The 17,317-nt window shown below is 41.2% G+C and overlaps 1 protein-coding gene across 2 annotated transcripts in view; it reads right to left on the bottom strand.

Annotated features, from left to right (window-relative positions):
• UBE2F (ubiquitin conjugating enzyme E2 F (putative)) overlaps nt 1–17,317 on the bottom strand; it is a 55,763-nt gene that overhangs the window by 23,148 nt on the left and 15,298 nt on the right. The window contains exon 4 of one of the 2 annotated variants that reach the window (XM_080798909.1): nt 14,127–14,192. The exons of the other annotated variant lie outside the window; for it this stretch is intronic. Within the exon in view, the coding sequence (XP_080655035.1) occupies nt 14,127–14,192 (66 nt within the window). The remainder of the gene's footprint in view (nt 1–14,126; nt 14,193–17,317) is intronic. 2 annotated transcript variants of the gene reach the window in all.

Here is a 17,317-nt window from a genome sequence, read left to right on the forward strand (position 1 = left end):
GGCATCTCAGATATAAAATAATCAGAGGACACCCTTGCTCACCAGCGGTTCTGTGTTGCACAGCGGTCACCGCAGAGTGGCCTAGCGCTGGGCTCTGTAAACCGTGCAGCGACACCAGAACCCCAGCTTCGGGTGCAGAGCTCCATCTGCTCTCCTCTCTTCTTGCTCCCCAAGGCTGTGCCCCAGCCACTCCATCCTGCCACACCACTGTGGTGGCTTTCCCGTGCCACGATTATATAGTTTCAACTCTATCTACCAGTTTCAAAGAAACTATTATTTGGTCTAATGGGGTTTTGGTTTTACCATATTCCTCTGTCCTAGTCAAGCTCTCGATTAGTAATTATTAGAATTATATAATCTCCGAACCCACTGAAAATCGAGAGCAAACAGACAGTTCTAATTTTTGTTCTATTTCATGAACTACGCTTTCAGGAGAGATTATCAACTCCTGAGCCAGTACTTCGTTTTTCCTCTTCTAAGGTATGTAGCTTTCCCAATCCACCCTGGTTATGAATTTGCCTAGAAATGCCATACTCCCACTTACGCTGAGGAGCAGACCGGACTGAGAGGAGACTCAAGAGCGTCTCTTGTTTCCTGTGATTTTCTCGACAAAAAGCCCCAGGGAAGAGTTCCTGCAGATCTACCTTCCGGGTCTGGCTCCCAAGCTGGCACTTTGCAGGGTGGAGGCTGAGAATGGCCTACGTGGCTCTGGAGCCAGCAGGCAGAGGGGTCATTGAAAGCATCCACAACCCAGTATGGACCACATTCAAGTCTGGGACAGGCCCACTAACGGCCATGACTATCCATGGCTGCTGCGGCTGAAAACGTCCTGCTTCTCAGATAACTGGACCTTCAGGTACAACAATGAAATGCAGTAGGAAAGTCCTGGCATCCAGCTCTCACTGGGCTGGCCTATCCCTGCCACCCAGGGTTACAATGACAGGAATCCTCTTTCCCTCCTCTTGTATCCTGGAGCCCAACCCGCTCCCTCCTGCCTTCCAAAAATCATATACACTATCTCTGAGCCAGGCAAGGGGTATTCCTGGGAGAAGACTGTCCAAGGCGTAGGTGGGTAAAAAGTCTCAGGATAGTCCACTTCTAGGTGGTCAGCGTCCAAGTGCATTCTCTCCTAAAATGACGCTGCCTGACAGTCTCAAGAGGGCAGAAGTCCTGCAGGCCTCACCTTCCCTTTCCCTTCTCACAGCTGGTTCCCACTTAGAGCAAAAGGTTGATGTCTCAGCTCTTCTCTTACCAGGACGTACTGCCCCCAAAGTCCAAACATCCCAGAGGACAAAGGTCACAGGAAAGCCCTTTGAATGGAGGCACATGGCAGAGCTGTACTTATCCTACACCCAGTTCTGTTAAGGGCAAAATAGGGTGTTATAAATAAAATATCCCAGTTCATACTGGAATGTCTTAAATTCAGACACATCGTAGAGTTTGATGGCAGGGATGATTATAATTTCACTTGGCACCTTCAATCCCTAGACTACTATCAAAGAACACATTATCCTCACGAGAAGCAAGCAAACAGGGAGCCAACAAGCCACAAGCACAGCATCTTCTTCCACCCCGGTGACTGGCTCCATGCCTCACCTAACTGCTAGGATTTAAACTCAGACAAGAGGTGGCTGATGGTACATCTTAGAAATAAGTAAGACTTCTCCTGCGAGTGAGTCTGACTGATGACTGGGTGATGATTAGAACTGGTTCTGCCTATTTATGCACTGGAGATAGTTCTGATAAACTGAATGAGCTAATCTACAGTTTCAAGTTTTTGAGAAAATATAAAGCATGTTTTTATACTGATAAAGGTATGACAAAATCAATTAATATCACAAAATTCTCAACTCTTGCTGAGAATTTCAGGTAAAATGACAGATGTTTCTAAGTGAAGACAGGTCTGACTAATGGTCAGTTGACAGGTCTTGGGAAAGTGGTTTTGGTGAATGCCTCAGAAACTGTGATGCTAAGGGACTCTGACGACTGTGCTTGGAAAGCCTTCTCCAAGTCAGGTGGGTTCCAATTCTCTGCTTTCAACAAAATGGAAGGACCCTAATCAGTAATCAGCAAAAAGACCAACAAAATATCTTTTATGATATTTTTGGCCTCTAACTTTGAAGTCCAAGGACGCAACGTCATAGCTATAACAAAACACCTTCCAGGCCTGTCTGAACAAGCAGTCCTCAGTGTCTACATCTACAGAAACAAAAAGAAAGAAAACTGATACTGAACCCTTTTTTCTAGCATAAAGTCATTCATTCACAAATACATCAACTAAACCAGAGAAACATGCTAATAACTCCATCATTCCCAGATACATGAAATGCTATTTTATGTTTAATAACCATCAAAGCTTGCAACGTATTATTTAAAGTCATTATTCATTCAACAATTATTTGATGAGTGCTTATGATGTGCCAGACACTGGTGACACAGCCGCAAAAGACCTTCCTGCCCTTACAAAGCTTACATTCTAGTGGAAGAGAGACAAAATAAATAAGGAAATCATATAATAGAAGATGAAAGAGCTAAGGGAGTAGGAGCTGTGATTTTAAATAGGGCGGTCAGAGAGCGAGAAGGCCTGAAGAAAGAAGGCCACTGGGGTGAAGAAAACTCCAGGCGGGGGGTTGCGGGTGGGGGGGAGCTGAGGCTCAAGAGGCCACTGTGAGAGTGCTGGCTTTTATGCAAAGGGAGACAGGGAGCCATGGGAGGGGTCTGAGCAGAGGAGGGACAGGCCCGAGGCCCTGTGAGGCTATCTCCTACCGTGCCCCCAGTGAGACAATAAGCTGTTAGGACCAGGGTGGAAGCAGTGAAATGGGAATACTCTGATGGGAGACACACCAGCGTTTGCTGACAGATTAGGTGAAGGGTGGGGAACAAGGAGCCACAGAAAAACTGAGCTCTCTGACCTTACAATGCAAAGGGCAGGGTTGCCACCAGAAGATAAAAAGGCTATGAGGGGCACCCCTGCACCAAGTTCCACGTCAGACATGTGAATCTGAGGTTTCATGTCAACACTCAAGTGGAGGTGTCCATCGTCAGCAGAAACATCATTCTGGAGTGTGGGGGAGGTTGGGGCTGGTTGAGGTCCTTTGGGAGCTGTTCAGTAGACGGAAGCACTCAGATTTCATGAGCAGACTATGGAGGTCCAAGGACAGGACAGAGTCTGAAGGGCCCCTACCTGGAAGGGTGAGGAGAGGAGCCAGAAGGGGCAGCTGGCACCACTGGAGGAAGACCAGGGGCCAGGACTGGTGCAAACAGTGACTAACAACCATTCAAAAGAAAATGCTTAAGGCCTAAGAGTCTTAAAGAAACTTTCAAAATAATTTTTATATATACATATACATGTGTATGTATAAATACATACATATATTTTTATAGAATAGCAGGACAGGGTGACAAAATACTTAGCAGAAAAATGTTTACACTGAGATAAAATTCTGTAGGACACGTGGAATAAAACGAAGAGTGCCAGGAGAAAAGGCAGCATCGACCACTTTCCAATCACTGCAGTAGAGCTTGTTCATGTTTCTCCAAAAATGCACGATAGTGGGCGTATCCATTTAGATTCTACTGGAAACATTTTAAAGAGCAATATAATACTTTTATCTTTAAATGTCAGTATTTACAGCACACTGGAAATTATACTGTATGCACATTTTAAACCTAAAAGGGAGAGCACTGTCCCTGCCAAGATGAGCCTACAGGGTGGGGTCAGCAGACTTGTTCTGTAAAGAGGCAGACAATAAGCACTTAGGCTTCGGGCCATAGGTCTCTGTCACACATCTTCTCTTGTTTGTTTTTTCATAGCTCTTTAAAAATATAAAAGTCATTTTCAGCTTGAGGGACACACAAAAACTGGCCCTGGGCAAGTTTTGGCTCACCTTTGGGATGGGGTCTAGTGTGCAGACCCCAACATGAAAGTGCACAAAGACAAGGGGCGCCAGGGTGGGGTGGGGGCTCAGTTAGTTAAGAGTCTGCCTTTGGCTCAGGTCATGATCACGGGGTCCTGGCTGATCAAGCACCACAGTGGGCTCCCTGCTCAGTGGGGAAGTCTGCTTCTCCCTTTTCCTCTGCTGATCCCCCTCCCCCTGCTCATGCTCATGTGCTCTCTCTCTTTCAAATAAATAAAAATAAAAAATTTTTTTTTAAGATTTTTTATGTATTTGTCAGAGAGAGAGAGAGAGAGACAGAGACAGAGACAGAGCACAGGCAGGGGGAGCAGCAGACAGAGGGAGAAGCAGGTTCCTTGCTGAGCAGGGAGCCTGACGTGGGACTCAACCCCAGGGACCTGAGCTGAAGGCAGGCGCTTAACAGACTGAGCCCCCCTGGCATCACAACAAAAATAAAATCTTAAAAAGAAAAAATACACAAAGAAACTGTGGAACTGATCTGTGTGACACAATGCACATGAAGCTGGCTCACTGAAGAGGGGAAGATGCTGTGGCTTGGATTACTCAGGGGAAACGTGGGGGATACACTGTTAGGTACAACCTGAAATCATGATGACAACCATTACAATATTAAGCACACAGACACAGGGAGCATGGACCACACGGTCACTGACCCAGTCACCACAGTGCAGTGGGACGGGCACAACAACACTGCTTCAAAGAAGAAACTGAGGCATGTGCAGTTAAGTAACTCGCCGCAGCCCCACGGCTAGGAGGGGAACAGCCACCGCCAATCAGGCTGTCTCACTGGGAACTGAGGATGAGCAGGGCAGAGGAGGGAAAGACAAAAAGACAGTATCCATTAGAAGGCGGACTGGGAGCAGAGTCGCAGACAGGATTGGCATGAGTCAGCTATGGCAGATGCGCAGCCTGGAGCCAGCCAGGGAGGTGGGCAGGTGCTTGGTGGTGACATGGGGTCAGGAACCAGCAAGGAGCCGCAGACAGACACTGAGTCAGCTGTCATGAAAAGACGCTGAGATTTAGAGGAAACCATGGGCGTAACACAAGGAAAGAAACAGTAACGATGAAAAAGAAGCAAATAAAACATCAACAGGTTAAAAAAAACATAGTATCTGAAATGAAAATTTCACTGGATGTGGTCGATAGTAAATCAGACCCTGCAGAAACAGGAATTACCCACCATGAAGCAGAGAAAAAGTGAATACAGCTAAAAACTTGTGACCCAATGAAGGTATAGTTTCCATGCAGAGGTAATATATATGCCAGAGTCCCAAGAAGGGGTTTCAAAAAAAATATTTAAAGAAATGTTGATCAAATTATTTCTAAGTTTGATGAAAACCAAACTCACAGATCCAGAAAGCTCAACAAGCCCAGGTGAGGTCAACAACCACATCAAAGCACATAACAGTCAAACTGCTAAAAATGTGGTAAACAGACTCTTAAAAGCAACCAGAGAATAAAAGGCACATCACGTAACACTGAACAAAGAATCAGCACTAACTCAGCAGGCAGCAGGAAAGCGATGCTGAAACCATCACCAGCAGGGCTGCACTACAGACGAATCCAAGGGTGTTCTTCAGGCAGAAGGAAAATAACCGGTGGAAACTCAGACCTACCACAAGGAGTGAAGGTCACTGGCAGTCAGTATGTTGGTAAACACAGAAAGAAAGCAGACTGTCTAAAGCTGGGTCACAACATACGTAAAGGAGACGTGAAAACTAGAAAATGAAGGCTGGGGTGGGAAAATAGAAATATCCTGTTATCTGTCCAAGATTCCACCTTCAGAACTGGAAAAAGAAGAATTAAACTGAAAATAAGCCAAAGGAAGGTAATAAAGATATGAGCAGGAAAAAAAATATGTTAGGGGAAAATCAGTGCAACCAAAAGCTGGTTCTCTGCAAAGACTAAAACCAATAATCCTCAAGAAAAAAGAAAACATTTTCAATAGGAATTAAAGAAGTGTGATATCACACAGACTCCACAGAATTTTATACGGCAAGATATTAAGAACAACCTTACATCAACAAATGTGAAAATGTGGAAGACATGAAAGACAAATTACCAAAGCTCACTTGAGAATGAATAACCAAAATAGCTCTCCACCTACTAAAGAAACTGTATTCATGCTTAAAATGTTACCACAAAAACAAAAGACAACATTCCAGAGCTAGGGGGCCTCCCTGGTGAATTCTACCAATGACTGGTGAATTCTACCGCTGAGTACAGAACCGATACTAACTCTTCATACGCTGTCCTGGAAAGAGAAGGAAGCATGTCCTTCATTCAGGGAGAGAGCAACGGAAGGGGAGAAACAAGACCCTTGTCCTGCACCATAAGGAAAACGAACTAAAAATGGATCACAGACCAAACTGTAATATCTAAAGCTAAAAAACTACTTTAAAAAAATAGGAGGAGGTCTTCTTATTTCTTAGAGCTCTTAGGGCACAGAAAGCACAGTGCTCTGTATTTGCTTATAGGGTCGCGGTAGGTGAATTACTACAGTAATTACTACAGTAATTCACCACAAACTCGGTGGCTTAAACAACACGAATTTACTAACTTTTGTTGGTCAGAAGTCCTAAATAGGTGGCATGGGGCTAAAATCAGGGAGTGGGCAAGGCTGCGTTCCTTTCAGGGAGCTCTGGGGAAATTCTGTTTCCTTTCACTTTCCAGCTTCAAGAGGCTCTTCTTCCTCCACCTTCAAATTCAGTGATGGCCAATGGGAACGACGACACACAGCAACACACGGCGGAATCTTGAGAGCACTGTGCTAAGTGAAAGAAGTCAGATACAAAAGCTGCATACTTTCAGACCATTTATACAGCATTCTGGAAAAGGCACAATGATGGGGACGATGGCTGCCAGGGGCCAGGGAACCTTTCTGAGCTGACAGAAACATCCTGTACCTAGACTGTCCTGGTGGTTACACACTGTGTTTGTCAAAATGCAGAAAACACCCCAGAACAGTGAACTGTCAATCAGATCTCTGCTACACATGATTTTTGAAAAAGATTAAAAAAAAAAAAAAAAAGCCTATGATACTTAAAAGGGACTAACAGATGGGACAAGAAACCAAGAGTGCTGGCAATTTTTACAATATGCCAGAAAGCTCAGCATTTAAACAGCTTTATACACATTACACGGGTGTTTACTGGTGACAGTAAGAATATACATTAGGCATGGTAATGAACAGCTTTAAAAAGAATAAGTCAGACATTTCATCTCTCTGTCATTGGAGGAAACTTGAGTGTCCCAAGGAAGAATGTGCCTTGGAGTTACATGCGAGGTGAGGGGAAGAAATCGGAGCAAGAACAGTGTGCATCAGACACGTGGGATGGTGTCAAGAAGCTTACCTGGAGCATCTGGAATTAGCCGAGAAAAGAGCAGTGGATGTTTTCCCAACAAAGGTTAGCCAATGCAAAGGCAGGTAACAGTCTTAAAAGCTCACATTGCACTTCTATTACATACAAAAAGAGAAGAACTGCCACCTATATTTCTAGGGTTTAACTGAAAGAAAAGACCTCACCAGAAAAAAGTCTGTTTCTCTTCAAAATTATCCCTTCATGATGGTTATCTACATCTTAAAATTAAAAGTCAACCTAGAAAGAACCAGGGAGAGTATGCCTTCTGGGTCTGAAACCTTGATGTGCTAACCATGAACAACTGCAGTGTAGGTCAAGGCAAAGGGCCTGCTTCAGTATTCTGCTCCAACTCAATAGCTTTTAAAATCTCCACGATTATTTAAATGTTGTTCCAAATGTTCAAGGGTGAAAAGAAACCCATATTTCAGGCTTATCAACATTATTTCTTTGTTCAGAAATTAGGATCTTACTGTATTTCACATTTAGAAACTTTCTGTAAGTCCAAAGCTCTGAAACAAAGCTAAAAAGGGGCATTAATCAAATTAATAGGGGTAATAGATAAATCAATTAGAATTTTATGACTTAATGTATGCTACACTTTCATTGTCATGTACCAATTAGGGAGTTTTTATAAATTATATGTTCAAACTAAGAAAACACAAATAACCTAACACATTTAGAAACCAATTTAGGTGAACACACAAATACACAAGATCTACAAGATCTACAGAATTCCCTAATCAGAATTTTTATATATGTAACATTATTAAAAAGATGTTATTTAATAAAGAACTTATATCCAGTTGCATAAACCTTACAATTCAGTAACAACAGGACAAGCAACCTAATTTAAATGGGAAAAATATCTGAACAGACACTTGAACAAAGAAGATACACAAATAGCAAACAAGCAAAGGAAAAGATGTTCAGCACTGTTAGTCACTAGACAAATGCAAATAAAGGTCACAATGAGATATATACCCACCAAAAATGGCTAAAATTGAAAAGAATGACAATACCCATTGCTGGCAAAAACCTGAGGTAAATGAAATTCTCATTCACTGCTAGCAGGACTGCAAAACAGTACTTATACTCTGGAAAACTACATAGCAGTGTCTTATTAAGTTAAACTTGCTCTTATCACTTGACCCAGTAATTCCATTGCCAGGGGAAACAAAGACATAATGGCAAAGACCTGCACACAAAGGTTTTTATAGCAGCTTTACGCACAATGGTTCCAAAGCGGAAACAACACAAAGGTTTATCAACCGGTGAACTGATAAACTGGTATACACATATAGGATAGAATACAGTTCATCAAAAAAAAAAAAAAAAAAAGAGATACAAAATACTGATTAATGCTACAACACAGGTGAAACTCAAAAGCATTATGCTAAAAATGTAACTTACACCTCAACCAATATTGCTTTGAAAATTTTTTTTAAATCAGTGATCTAAGTTTCCACCTTAAGAAAGTAGAAAAAGGGGGCGCCTCGGTGTCTCTGTAAATAAGAGACAGACTCTTGATTTCAGCTCAGGTCAGATTTCAGGGTGGTGAGACTGAGTCCTGTGTCAGGCTCTGTGCTCAGCACAGTCTGTTTGAGATTCTTTCCCCCTCTGCCCCTCCCCTACTCGCACATGTGCCTGTGTGGTCTCTAATAAACAAAATCTTAAAAAAAAAAAAAAAGGATGGGTATAGAAAAAGAAAGCAAATTAAACCCAAAATATAAGGGATGAAATAATAAAGAACAGAAATCAATGATATGCACAAATAACTGAGAAAAACAAAAGTGAATTCTTTGCAAAGATCAACTGGATAAACCTCAAGCTAATGTGATCAAGAAAAAGAAGACCCAAATTATCAACATCAGGAATGAAAAAGGGGACATCAGTACAGATCTTATATACAGTAGTGGAATAAGAGAATATTCTGAACAACTTTTATCAATAAATTCTACAATTTAGTTGAAACAGACAAATTCCTTAGAAGAAAAAAATTACCAAAGCTGACTTAAGAAACACAGATGAATTGCCCTGTATCTATTTTTTAAAGTAAAAACTTTCCAGAAAGAAAACTCTAGGTCCAGACTATTTGACTGGTGAATTCTACCAGATATTTAAGGAAGAAATAATACCAATTCTATACAAACTCTCAGCAAACAAGAGGGAACACTTCTTCATTTATTCTACCAAGCTAGCATTGCTGATGTCAAAACCAGACAAAATAATCACAAGAAAAATACAAACCAACATTCCTCATGAATATGGACATAAAATTCTATATCAAAATATTAACAAATTTAATCCAGCAATAGAAAGAAAATGGATGATATATCACGGCCAACTGGGGCTTATGGCAGGAATATAAGGTTGGTTTACCATTCAAAACTTAAATGTATTTTACCATACAAAATAAAGGAGAAAAAAATCATATGATCATATCAATTGGTGCAGAAATAAAGTATTAGAAAGAACTGAACACACATAATACAAACTCTCAGTAAATGAGAAAGAAAAGGTAACTCTTCAACCTGATAAAGAACATATTAAAAAAAACAACCCAGAGCTAACATCATATTCAGTTAGTAATAAGTGCTTCTCCCCTAGGATTAGAAACAAGGCAAAGATGTGCTCTCACCTCTATTCAACACCATACTGGAGGTCACAGCCAGTGCAATAAGAAAAAGAAATTAAAGGCATACATACTGGTAAGAAAGAAGTAAAAACGTCTTTATTACAGATGCAATGATCCTTTTTTTTTTTTTTTAAGATTTTATTTATTTGGCAGAGAGACAGCGACAAAAGGAAAACAAGCAGGAGAGGAGAAGCAGGCCTCCCGCTAAGCAGGGAGCCTGATGCGGGGCTCGATCCCAGAACCCGAGCCAAAAGCAGACGCCTAATGACTAAGCCACCCAGGCACCCCCAGATGCAAGGATCACAGATATAAAAATCCTAAGAATATGTTAAGAAGCTATTAGAACTTAGGGGCACCTGGGTGGCTCAGTGGGTTAAAAGCCTCTGCCTTCAGCTCAGGTCATGGCCCCGGGGTCCTGGGATCGAGCCCCACATCAGGCTCTCTGCTCAGCAGGGAGTCTGCTTCCTCTCTCTCTGCCTGCCTCTCTGCCCGCCTGTGATCTCACTCTGTCAAATAAATAAATAAAATCTTTAAAAAAAAAAAAAAAGAAACTACTAGAATTTAGTAAGTGAATTTAGCAAGATGACAGGACATGTGATCAATATATTAAACAATCAATTGTACTTTTATATAATTAGTAACAAGTAAAATGGAAATTTAAAAAATACCATTTACAACAGCTGAAAAAGAACAAGAAATACTTGGTGTTATATTTACAAGACCTATACACTGGAAAGTACAAAAACACTGCAAAGAGACAGTAAGGAAACTCTAAGTAAGTGGAGACATTCACGTGCTAATGCATGGCAAGACTCACTGTGAAGATGCCATTCCCACAGAACTGATCTATAAAGTCAATACCATCTCAGTCAAAATCCCAGCACTGGAGAAATGCAAATTAAAACCACATCGAAATACTATTCATATCCAAATACTGAGAAATATGTAGAACAACTGGAATTTCTCATACATTGCTGGTCAGTGTATAGTACAACCCCTTCAGAAAGTTTTTAAAAAGCTAAACATAGATCTTCCTGTGACTCAGAAATTTCACTTGTAAGTGGAATTAAAGAGAAAATGAATGAACGAATGAAAACAGGAGTATAAAAGGGATGGTATGAAAATGCTAACAGCAGTTGTATTCCTAATAGCAAAAAGCTGGAAAGAATTCAAATGTCCACGAATAGGAAAATGAGCAATTATGGCATACTCATAAAATAAAAAGAAAGAAGCCACTGATACAACACATATGAAATTTAAAACAACTTATATGGAAGAGGTCAGAGAAAAGAGTACATATATAAGATTCCATTCATATGAAATTCAAGAACTGACAAAAGTCATTTATGCTAACAAATCAGAAAGGAATTTTGGGTGGGTAGCCAGGGGCAAGGAATTGCCTGCAGAGGCAGAAGGGAATTTTGGAAATGTTGGAAATATCTTTACTAGGGTTGTGGTTACATAGGTGTACACATTTTTTCAAATTAAGACACAGCCCAAATTAGTACATTTTATTGTTTGTTATCTTATAACTCAGTAAAAATCTACTTAAAAAGTAAAAACTAAAATTAAAAATATTGTTATTTAAGTCCCTGTTCCTCTCTGCCTAAAAGCTCCAAGTCACAGTGGGGCAGGCTGAGGGGACCCCCCCGCCCCCACCAAGTTAGCTGACCAACAGGTTTTCACACGGTCCTTCTAACTTCACCAAGACTCCCAGGAGTATCTCAGCAAGTCTCTAAGTGTTTGCTTTTTCTCAATTTGTTTCACTTACTAGTATTTTTTCTTACTTTGTGAGTTGATGTGGAGACTTTTTCCCCTCTTAAATTCAGTTCTTTTCTTTTCCTCTACCACCAAAATACATGTCCATCTTTTCTCCGAAGAGTACATTTATTCCTAAGCACAAAAACAGTCTGAAAACAAAACTATGACAATGTTACCGAGTATTAACAGGAACTATCTTGCCAGGAGCCATGTGAAAGAGTTTTGAGCTTCAACTACCGATACAGATCTCCCACTCTGACTATCCAAACATCTAGAACTTACTAATGCTGAGCGTGCCCACTACTGGCGGCTGCTACTGTGCCACTTTCCAAATCCTCCGCTTCCCACCTGGTTAAAACTTCTATCAGGCAGGTTTCTATAGTTTCTTCCCAATACTAAGAGGAGTAGGACTCCAAAAAGCTGTTTGAAGACAAGTTTTTAGGGTTGGCAAGTTTTCAGGATTGGCAGATCTCTGCTATGTTTCTCTTAATAACAAGTTTTTAGGATTGGCAGATCTCTGCCATGTTTCTCTTAATAACAAAGGGCAGGAACCACAGCAGCTTTCTGATGTACTAACACCACAAACAATGGGCATACACACGGCATTGGAAGTGCAGGCTGAGCACACAGCTCAGTGTGATAATTGTGTCCCTGATGTACACGAATATACACATATTACAAATTACAAATATAAATGCTAAAGTACTAAATAGTTACAGACACCAAAACACAAGTTACTTTTTAATTTGACGGAACAGTGAATATCAAAACAACAGCAACTGTGGTCCACTTTCAAGAACAATAAGAACATAGAAGATGGTGTCATAATCTCAGTAATCATAACATCCATGTAATTCCGTAAAAAAAGCAAAAACAAAAGGAGAAACTCTTATTCAGAGCTGGACTTGACACAAACCCACGTAAGATGTTAACAAGCCCGGCAAACTCAAAAAAGGTCTCTGAGTGGCCAGGAAGGACCACGGAGCCCACACCTGGGCAGGGAACAGAGCAACAGAATCTCTACCAGCCACTGAGAATGCCCTAGGAAAGCAGAGGGGAGTAAACACGTTTACTACAAACACACAGTCTAAGACCACTTAGTATACACAGAACCAATCTCAACCACCACAATAATTTCTGAAAATACTCTGCATTACTCAGCAGTAATAGTAAATGATGTTCAGAATGGTGATCCTGAGTCACCAAGAAATTATTAAGGTGCTCAATATCCCTTGCTAAAAACAGCACAATGCACCATGTTTTATGAAGGTGGTCAAAGAATGGTTACAATTTTCATCACTTCCTAGCTTAAAGTCCTGAGCTTCGGTTATCTCTTGACGTCAGGCGCGTGCAACACCCCACCTCTACCAGCTGTGCTCTGATATTAACTCCCTCCTGGTGCCTTCCTAGTGTAAATGGTACCAGACTGGGTTTACAGACATGTCCGGATATGTCTATAGAACCACTACACAGACTAAATGAGTTTTTAAGTTTTCAAGCACATTTTGAAAATGGGATTTCTCCTGTTATTATAAAACATCTTCCACAGAAAATAATCCATCCTACCTGCAGGGAGACAACTGTCAGGTCTTATTTGTGGGTTCATTATCGCCTACTGAAATTCTGTATTCTCTTGCACTTTCTAATTAGCTAGTGACTCATTATTCTCAGTTGCTCATTCCCGTTTCATCCCCCAAATAAAATAACACCCTCCATTTCCTCCACAACCTACCCCACCTACCCTTCCCCACCTACCCCACAGCAGTACCGGCTGCCCACAGCATAGCACCCTCTGCCCAACATAAACACTGGTGGTCCATGCCAGACTACACTCTGCAACACTCAATACTGAACTGCAGCAAGGAAAAACCCAAGTCCTCCATCTTGCTGCCTGGTCCGACCAAGGAGGGACAGGTTACTGCCCCGGAGCACCTGGAGCTTGGAGACTTACCAGTCCTAATGAGGACAGCTGGTACTCTGCTTACCTCCCTGTGCCAGACCCTGGGCTGAAATGCTTCACACCCATTATCTATTTATTCATCATAAGTGTCCCGTGAGATAGGTTCTATTTGGTCCCCACTTTATAGTTGGGTGGGCTGTGCAAAGAGGCAAATGAACCATGACCACACTGCCACGAAATGGCAGAGCAGGATCAGAACCCAGTTATGATTTCAAAGCCCACACTCTTCACCGTACTAACAGCTTCTGTGGCCCTTCACTCCAGTAATTAAAGCCATACTTCATTTCCAAGCATACACCGAATGCCACAGATTTCCTGTATTCACCTTTCTTGACTGCAAAGCACTTATCTTGTCTTCGTGTGGAATAGTTGTAACTGTCATCACTTTCAAAAGTGAGAGGATAAATCAAGCCAAAGGTTCTAGATTTGGGCAGCCTTTCAGCTTTGCTGTCTGAAAATCACTTTAACACTTAAGTATGTAAGAGTATTACCTGGGGTTACAGTTAGCTGAAAGCAATGTAGCTTGTTTGGATCAGGAAAATGCACCTTACATGTACCTGCAAAAGAAACAGCACATCAGGAAGGTCTGAGAGCTAGCAGCAGTCCTTATGTGGAGGCTGACCTTGAAATACACACATGGAGTTGAAGGAAGAGTTTGTAGACGCCACCTTGCTCTTGGTTTGACAAATATTTGTGCCACTGTGCTAAAACTGCAAACCAGTGATTTTGCCATATAGTCTTTTACTTGCTAATTCCAAACTGAGATGGTTTCTTTCAACTTTTCAACAGTCACTAAAAATTGAGGTCTTTCCATTAACTTCAAAAACTATGCTAGTTTACTTTGAAAAGAGAAAACCACATCTCAAGGAGATGAACACATGTGGGTAAGGCAAACTAAACATGGCAAAACCAGAAGAACCCAGGCCAAACTTCTGGGTTGTTCACCCACCACCATCCTTATTCGTATCCACCACAGTAAACTGAAGTTCAAAAGAAGGGTGCCCATTAACTCACACCTACAGTTTACCATGGCATTAAAAAGGAGGGGGAAAATGTCTTCACAGACCAACTGGTAGCTAAGTTTGCTTTGCTGGTGAAATAACGCTCTGCTCAGAGGGCAACACCCTACATCCAATGCACCACATCCAAAAGGGTCTGGGGAATCAGGACAAGGCGTTCTCACTGGGAGAAGAGTTAAGGGCTAGTGGCACAGACAGAGCAACTGGCTAAATCTGCTTCCTTCAAACAAATGATACCAAAGAATGGTAAATACACAAGGAATAAATAGCGGGAGAAGAGTTAAGGGCTAGTGGCACAGACAGAGCAACTGGCTAAATCTGCTTCCTTCAAACAAATGATACCAAAGAATGGTAAATACACAAGGAATAAATAGCTACTAAATTAGGGATGAATATATGTAGAAATTGTCTATTATTTTATAAACTCAGAAAATATGCTAAACTTCTTGGGTCACTTTCTGACTTTATTCTTTACAAGTCCCACCACTGAAAATATTTGTCTAGTTTTACAATGGTATGAAATTTCATCAAAATAGGACGATTCAAATTAGACTTAGATATGGCCCTTAGAGATCATCTAGTTCAATGTCCTTAAGCATGAGGTAACACAAAGGTCCAGAGAAGTTCAGCGACCAGCCCAGGATCACACAGGTTATCAACAGAAGGTCTGTTCCCAAATTAAAGACGAGTTCATGGCTCTTCTCCCTATACCACACCTCATTTCATTACTTCATGAATATGCCAGGCGTGAGGCATAAAAACCACACAGAACTGATAATAGGGCTCCTTTTCTTTTTTTTTTTTTTTTTTTGCCAGTCCCTCAGAAAATCATTGTAGAATAAAAGGTAACTTAATCTAGAAGAGCAAGAAGGGGTCTTAGAGATTACATTGTTACATTTTTTATTTTATAAATAATGAAGCTGGAAACCATGAAGTTCAAGACTTTTGCCCGAACCACATATGTGAACAGTATATGGGCTTCATTTTTCTTAATCTTTTTTTTTTTTAAGATTTTTATTTATTTATTCAACAGACAGAGATCACGAGTAGGTAGAGAGGCAGGCAGAGAGCGGGGGAAGCAGGCTCCCTGCTGTGCAGAGAGCCTGATGCGGGGCTCAATCCCAGGTCCCTGAGATCATGACCTGAGCCGTAGGCAGAGGCTTAACCCACTGAGCCACCCAGGCGCCCCCATTTCTCTTAATCTTGACTTGAAATGAGAAATGCTGTCTTTCCAGTGAGATCCATGCAATGGATATGCAGGACAAGGGCTTAGGGAATGTCTCAGTCATTGGCTAAAGTCGGCAGCACTCCTTTGTTTTCATACTTGGCATTTTCCTTCGTTTCAGGAGAAGGATAAACATAGAAATCCATCCTTCTAGAACAGACTGGCCCACCAATAATAAAGAAGTTACCAAGGGAGATTAACAATCAATACAAGTACTGAAAAGAATCAAACATTTTAAAGCTCAAAAAAGTCTTAACAACAGGGGCGCCTGGGTGGCTCAGTGGGTTAAAGCCTCTGCCTTCGGCTCAGGTCATGATCTCAGGGTCCTGGGATCGAGCCCCGTATCGGGCTCTCTGCTCAGCGGGGAGTCTGCTTCCCTTCCTCTCTCTCTGCCTGCCTCTCTGCCTACTTGTGATCTCTGTCAAATAAATAAAATCTTTAAAAAAAAAAAAGTCTTAACAACAACAACAAAAAATTAAGAGGCAGGTTTTGTTTTAGTTCAAAGCTTTTCCTCTGTCTGCAGGCATGGGCTAACATCTTTTAACTCCATCTATCTGAAAGAGGTATTTTTTGCCAACAGAGAAACATCTCTGAACTTGCATATACACAGCTCCAAACAAGTTCTGAATGACTGTTAAGTAGCACTGCTACATAGCAAGGTATTTTGTTTCTCTTGTTAATGTTTTAGAGATATTATTAATACTAGATAAGATACTAGAGATTTCTTTTTTGGTGGCTTCTTGTTTCCTCTTTAGAATAATGAGTTGCGTACTTTTGGAAAGCATGGCTTCCTTGTATAAACTAATTTAGACTTCTCCCACTCTGATAGCACAAAGGGCAGGGAGAAAGTGAGAAGAAACAGATAGCATGTGGTCTCTTTAATCAGATACTTTAGCCAGAAATGCTAGGGAGAGGTCTTTCGAACCTAAGGTATTTAGTTAAAATCCTGGTTTGAAAACCAATTACACAGTTTGTTTTTGCAATTTTTTTTTTAAAGTAGCCTCCCTGCCTAACATGGGGCTTGCACTCATGACCTTGTGCTCAAGAATGTATGCTCCCCCGACTGAGCCAGCGAGGTGTCCCCCCAAAGTTTAACTGTTTTCAAGCCAAAATTTCGGAGAAGATTAAAAATATTCTCTATGGGTTAAAAACCAACAATTTCAGTAAGACTCCTATTTGAGGACAAAATGAACTGTGTGTAAGTAGTAAGTTTTTGTGGTCTTGATTAAATATATGTGTGTATATATATATACGTGTGTGTATATATATATGTACATATAAACCCTTTACGAGAACCCCAAAACACTTCCTTCTAGTTCTGACTAGAAGAAAACTTTGAGATCAAGCAATTCAGGGATTTTTAAGACATTAAGACATTTAAGACATTTTGACTGAGACCCACACTAAGAAACCTATTTAATATCACAACCCACCATTC

This window comes from Martes martes (assembly GCF_963455335.1).
Source record: "Martes martes genome assembly, chromosome: 3".
Taxonomy (NCBI): Eukaryota; Metazoa; Chordata; class Mammalia; order Carnivora; family Mustelidae; genus Martes; species Martes martes.